Consider the following 6,044-nt stretch of genomic DNA (forward strand, 5'->3'; position numbering starts at 1 on the left):
AGCTGGTAAACTTCTGGGCCTCTTAATGTGCAAAACCAAATAACGTCTAAGAGTTGTAATTTCGGTTATGTTTCTTTTATAAATAATCTATAAATTTTCCTAAAAATACAGGAAAAATTTAAAGAAATTATTAAAGCATGTACTTAATACAAAAGACAGTAAAAGGGGAGAATCGCCTATTTTGAGTCCTATCCTAGCCGATATTTTCTGGACACTTTTTGGCGACATTTAATCACACTCTGGAAGCCTGTGCTTTCTCCGTCCCTGAAATGGTGGCCACGACCCTTTGTATTCCCCAGAAAGCAGCTCCACGTGGCCAGGTGCTCACGGCAGCTGCTCTGTGCAGTCCAGATGGTCTGGGATTGGAAGGCCAGTTATAATGGTCAAGCAGTTGTTCCACACTGTGAAGGTGGGGCACACAGGCTGTTGAGAAGGTGATGTCAAAGGTGTAGAGGTGGATGGAGTTCAAAGCATCGTAGAAGGCGATGGAACCATTGTCATAGTCCAGCAGGATGCCGACGCGCCGGAGGTGGGGGGCTGGCTCGATGGGGGTTTCCTTACTGTTGTGTCTCACCACCCAGTTATTGTGACAGCGGCACAGTGCCCAAGAAGCAGAGTTCTTCCCAATCCACTCATGCTTCGGGGCCGATTTGTAAGCAAGGCCGATGGCATACCTGTGCAAACAGAACAGTGACGACAAAACCATGAGGCGGGCGGCACACGGATGCTATCTCCTTTCTCTGGTTTTCAGGGGTCACGAAAACATGATTTTCTGTTTTCCCTGCTCATTCTTCAGTGAAAGCTTGGCAAAGACCCTGACACCAGTGTTCCTCGTCGCCTTCCTCCCAAACATACCACGGGCACACATGGGCCGTTGTATTTACTCATATTCCTGTTTTTAGTTCAGATATTACAAGAGAATTTGAACTTTGTGCCTCACTACCTTTTGTTTTGTTTTTTTACAGTCATCAAGACCCACACAATGAATTCTCTAGACCAGCGCTATCCCACAGAAGTTTCTACAATGAGTGAAATGTTTTCCTCGGTTCAATATGGTAGCCACGAGCCACATGTGACTACTGGGTGTTTGAACTGTGGCTGCAGAGACCGAGGAACCAGACTTTAAATTTAGTTAATTTTAATTAAGTTAAATGATTTAAATTAATTGCATGTGGCCCAGGACTACCATATTGGACAGCACAACCCTAGACTTCTCCTTTTGGCATACTTTGAATTTTTTGACTGACCCCATGTCTGTCATTTTCCATGACTTTGAGTACACTTTGCAATAGGTAAGCATGGAGAATGGTTTTCATTTCCCGGAGAAGTTCCTCGTCCTCTCCTAGCCGGGTTCCTGATCTACAACACAGGGACAATGACAGTCTCCACCTCGGACGGTGATTTTGAGGAGCAAAGGAACGAATATGTGTAAAATCTGGGGCACAAGGTGTGGCAAGGAATCTTGGGTAACTGTTGTTTTATCATCTTTGCCCAATGCCACATTACTAATAAGTAACAGAATCAGAATTTGAACCTGCGGTGACTCAAAAGGCCACAAACTTAACACTCTGATCCCTTCCTCCACCAAACAGTATGTGACTCATCACTGCCAAGAGCCCTTCTGATTACATTTCCTACTGTTTTTTAAAATTCTGAATGTCTTTGAGAGATGGATATCCCGATTACTCTAAATGTACTCTCAGCTACTCAAAAAAGTTAAGAATTCTTTCTACAGTGTTCGAAGCTCCTTAATCTCTTTTTGCCCTGCTGAGGCATGCCTCCATAACATTTGCAGTATTTCAGTGATTAAGATAAGCAAAACCCATCATTCTTAATAAAGAGTAAATGATTCAGAGCTCAATCTTTACTATGTTATAGCAGAAACCAGTCTAAGTGGATACTGACATATGATACCTTATCCAGTGCAGAGAGAAAAAAACTCCATTGGTCTTTGATAAAACATTATTTTTTTTTAAATCGCATGTTGGATTTAAAACACAATCACTTTAAGAGTGGTATGTTTAAAAAAAATGAATAGAACATGCTATCACTGAATTTAAAAAGAGGATGGAATTACTGATCCTCAGTTAAGCCTCGTGTACCAGCCTGTCTGTCATCAACTTGGGCCTCCTCTCCTCCTTCTGGCCAATCCTGTTCTGCATCGTGGGGAGAATAGTGGGGTTGCATTTCCCAGAGTCCTTTTCCAGTGGGAGTCTGGGTCAGGTCCTGCCACTGCGATGGCTCTGCACAAGATCCAGAAGTTCTAAGAGGTGGGGAAACACTCTTTTCCAGATGGCAGACAGACAGACACTTTGGAAAGGTTTTGAGTATCTGCCCCAACGATGTTCTCTATGCCCCCCAGACAGTATTTCCATTTTTCAGATACTGTGGAACCTGCATTTCCATCACAAAATAGCCACGTCTGTATTGTTTCCTTCTTGTTTCTGAGCACCAGTTTTATTTCGTATCAAGGGACTCTGACATTTACTTCCCATTTGAACCTTAACTGAACCTGCTATGAAGCAGCTGTGGCAGGCAGGGCCGACTTCATTTAGCAAATGGGAGAACACAGAGAAGGTTACAATTAGGAGCAGGATCCAGAATCTCATCCCCTCCCGCTTGACTTGTGGCCCAGGCATCTTTGTGTGAACCCATGTTTAGTTAACATCATTTCCTAAAACACCCAGTGCACATTAACAGCATTAGAGAGTAAGAAAATAACTCCATGTATAGTCCATTAAGCAAAGGAAAATACCATTATGTTATCATTAATCTGTAAAACCATGTACGTATTTCCATTGAGCTTGAAAAGTGCAGGCAGAAGGTAATGTTCCATTAAGTTACGCAGTGAGATTTGGAGAATTCAAAAAGTATAAAAATTATGTTTCTCAGAGCCATGCTAACATGCCCCATTGCAGGGGTCATAACGTACACGCTAATTAAAGTCAGGACTATATTTCATGAGAAAATGGATGGTCATTAGCTGGTGCGAATCAAGGCGCCCCAAGCATTTGATCACATGGGTCACCCCTTCCCCTCTAACACCTCCCAGGAAATGTTCAACTACTTTCAACATGAGATGTTTTCTGAAATTGACACAATCCGGTGTGTAAAGATCTAAAGTGTGGCGATTAATTTTAGAATTCTTCCCCCCTCCTGAGCTGGTTTTGACATCTGGAGGGTGTTTTCAAGGTAATACTGACCCGTGTTTATGTAACTGAAGTGGTCTGGTGGAATTTTCCCACACCATTCATCAATGTGAATGAGATCATAATGATCGGGTATCATTTATCATAAATAATTATTAATGGGGTTGTAATTATTTAGACACTGGATTCTATCCCAGATTAATACAGCACGTTAATTAACTAGAAATGTTTGCTCCTTTGCACCTGCAAAAATTCATCGTATTTTCCTTCGGGCTTTTATCTTGCCCCAGTGCAGCTAAAAACTGTAAATGCCACCTTGGCCCAGAGCCAAGTGGGGCGGAAGGATTTGTCCTCCATCCTCTGGCAGGATGTTGGAACAGGAAAATATTCTGGGCCAACAGAATTGCGAGGATCACAACAGAAGAAAACCTCCTCGCCTGGCCGATGTAGGTACTGTTCTGGGGAGAAAGGAGACATCCTAGCCTCTGATTTCACTTTTGAGATCTCAGTGGGCTTGCACCAACACTGTACGGGACTTGAGACACAGTAAGTGTCTTAGCATCCTTATCTAAAACACAACACTGTTACGATACTCCTCGTTTCCGGTTAGTTGTGCGGTGTTTCTTTTCAAGCACACCACCGTACGTCCAGAAGAGGAATTATCATGTTTCAAAAACAGAGCATGGTGCTTCAGAGCAGAAACCAGCCAATGTAACCCACAGGCCGAATGTGGCCCTCTGCTGATTTTTATAAATAAAGTTTTCTTTGTGCAAGGCCACGCCCTGTCACGGACACACGGTCTGTGGCTGCTTTCCCACTACAACGAGAGAGTTGAGTAGTCGGGATAAAAATCATCTGGCCTGCCAAACCAGCAACACTGGCTCTCTGCCCTTTACAGAAAGGTTTGTGAAGCTTTGGGTCAGAGCTTGCGCCCTGACTGCAGACTTCCTAGCCCTAGCACCTGCCTCTGGGGGGCTGTTAAGATGAATGAATGAGTTAACATCTATAGGATGCTTAGACCAGCGCCCGGCACACCATTCTGCTAGATGAGGGCTGGTTAAATAAAAAAGCGCACAAGTGCACAGGTGCCTGTGAGCCAGCCAGCCAGAGGAAGGGCTGCAGTGTGTGGCTGAGGGATTGACAAGGTCAGCTTTGTGAGGTTCACTAGGCAAGGTTAGCTCATTCCAACGCAGACACGCACCCTGACCGACACGCTTGGGTTTCGAGAGTTCGCTGGGCTGAAGGCACGGCGCCGGATCGAACAGACCGTTGGAAAGGATTCCCAGCCTATGATCACTGCCTCAGCCCCTCAGCTCTTGACTATTTCCAGTCGTCGGCCCAGTCTAGAGTCACAAAACGTACAAGGCGACAGAAATTTGTTCTTTCAAATGACGAGGCGTGATGTTTTAGAGTAGGAATCGGCAAACATTTTCGGTTAGGGGCTGGAGCGTTAATATTTTCAGCTTTGCGGATCACAGGGTTCTGTTTTAACCGCCCAACTGTGCCGTGTGGCTCAAAGACAGCCATAGGCAGGCAATGTGGGAAAGAATGGACATGGCTGTGTTCCCATAACACTTTATTTACAAAAACAGGCACCGGGCCAGGTCTGGCCCTCTGGCTGTAAGAGCAGTGAGCATACCAGCTGTTAGGGACCAGGACTCTAGCATCTCAGCTGCAATTCTTGCTGTAAATTAAAAAAAAAAAAAGGATGGACTTAAAACGAGCTGTTTTTCTTACTGGCTGAATAGAAGATTAGAGGATCGTTTTGCACACACTCACCCCCTTCCTCTCACCTCCACGGGAGAGAGCTACTTCCCTAGACCAGCGGCTTTGGCTTTGCCTACGTGACTGGCTTTGGCCAACGAGAAGTTAGTAGACAGTGATGGAAGCAGGGGCTTGAAATGTGCCTGCTTAGCTGCGCCTGCGCTCTCGGGCTCCTTGAGAAAGACATGACCTGGGTGGCCCTCATGTCCAAGGAGGCTGAAGAGACACAAAGAACAGACCTAGATCCAACCTACAGCTTAGAGCAAAGCCCAGCCGAGATGAGCTTTGACAGTGAACCCACACACGGGGGTGGGGAGCGAGCCATCGGAAATGACTGTTGTGTGAAGCCACCGAGTCTCAGGGCGCTTGTTATGCACCAGTAGTGGTACAACAACAGACCGAAAGAGCTTTTCTGCATATTTTTCTTCAAGCTGGGCTCTGGAATAGATTAATGCTTTGACAAAGTACACAGTGAGATGTGCCTTTTTATAATTGGACGACGACAGATCATAGCCTACCATGTGCTCCCACTTATGACCACTTCCCAGTAATGCCGACCGCTATCAATGAACACATTTCCAGCTATGCCATAGCTCCCTTGGCTGGTGAAGCGTTCGGGCGTGTGGCTCTTTTTGGATGATGACTCATCACGTTCTACTGTCAAGTTATCGTGGGACACCTTCAGCTTTCGATGTGCAGATTTGGGGTCCAGTTTAAATGGCTGGCCTGGGAAGAAGTTTACAAAACAGAGAGAGGAAGAAGAGGGCTGTTTATTTCAACATGACCAACAATGTATTTTCAGAATCAGATTTTAAAAGCACAGTAAAACAGTGAATACGAACACGCCCCTGCCTTCATGAACTCCCAGTCCGTCAGTTCTGATACAAGGATCCCGAGCTGCTATGACTAATGATTCAACAGGAGCATGGGCGGGGATCAACCACGCCATGTGGCAGAAGCTACCTTCGGGGCTGGCTGGACACAAGCAGCTTAGGTACGTACCGGCTCAACAGCCTTCCCAAGTGAAGGAGGAAACGAAGACTCCGTTTTCAGCCATTCCCCAATTCGATCCAGCTTAAAATGTGGTTCATGCTCGGCAGACTTCACACCAGAAGCCAAAGAAACCAAGAT

At 45.4% G+C, this 6,044-nt stretch overlaps 1 protein-coding gene across 1 annotated transcript in view; it reads right to left on the reverse strand.

Moving 5' to 3' along the window:
* Positions 1–212: 212 nt before the first annotated feature.
* The window catches only part of LOC117800966 (E3 ubiquitin-protein ligase Midline-1-like), a gene marked incomplete at its 5' end in the record, with an annotated part of 17,937 nt that continues 12,105 nt past the window's right edge, over positions 213–6,044 (reverse strand). Inside the window, 3 exon segments of the mRNA XM_034653539.1 lie at positions 213–426; positions 428–674; positions 5,432–5,639. Coding sequence (XP_034509430.1) covers positions 325–426; positions 428–674; positions 5,432–5,639 — 557 coding nt within the window.

This window comes from Ailuropoda melanoleuca, unplaced genomic scaffold (assembly GCF_002007445.2).
Source record: "Ailuropoda melanoleuca isolate Jingjing unplaced genomic scaffold, ASM200744v2 unplaced-scaffold9793, whole genome shotgun sequence".
NCBI lineage: Eukaryota > Metazoa > Chordata > Mammalia > Carnivora > Ursidae > Ailuropoda > Ailuropoda melanoleuca.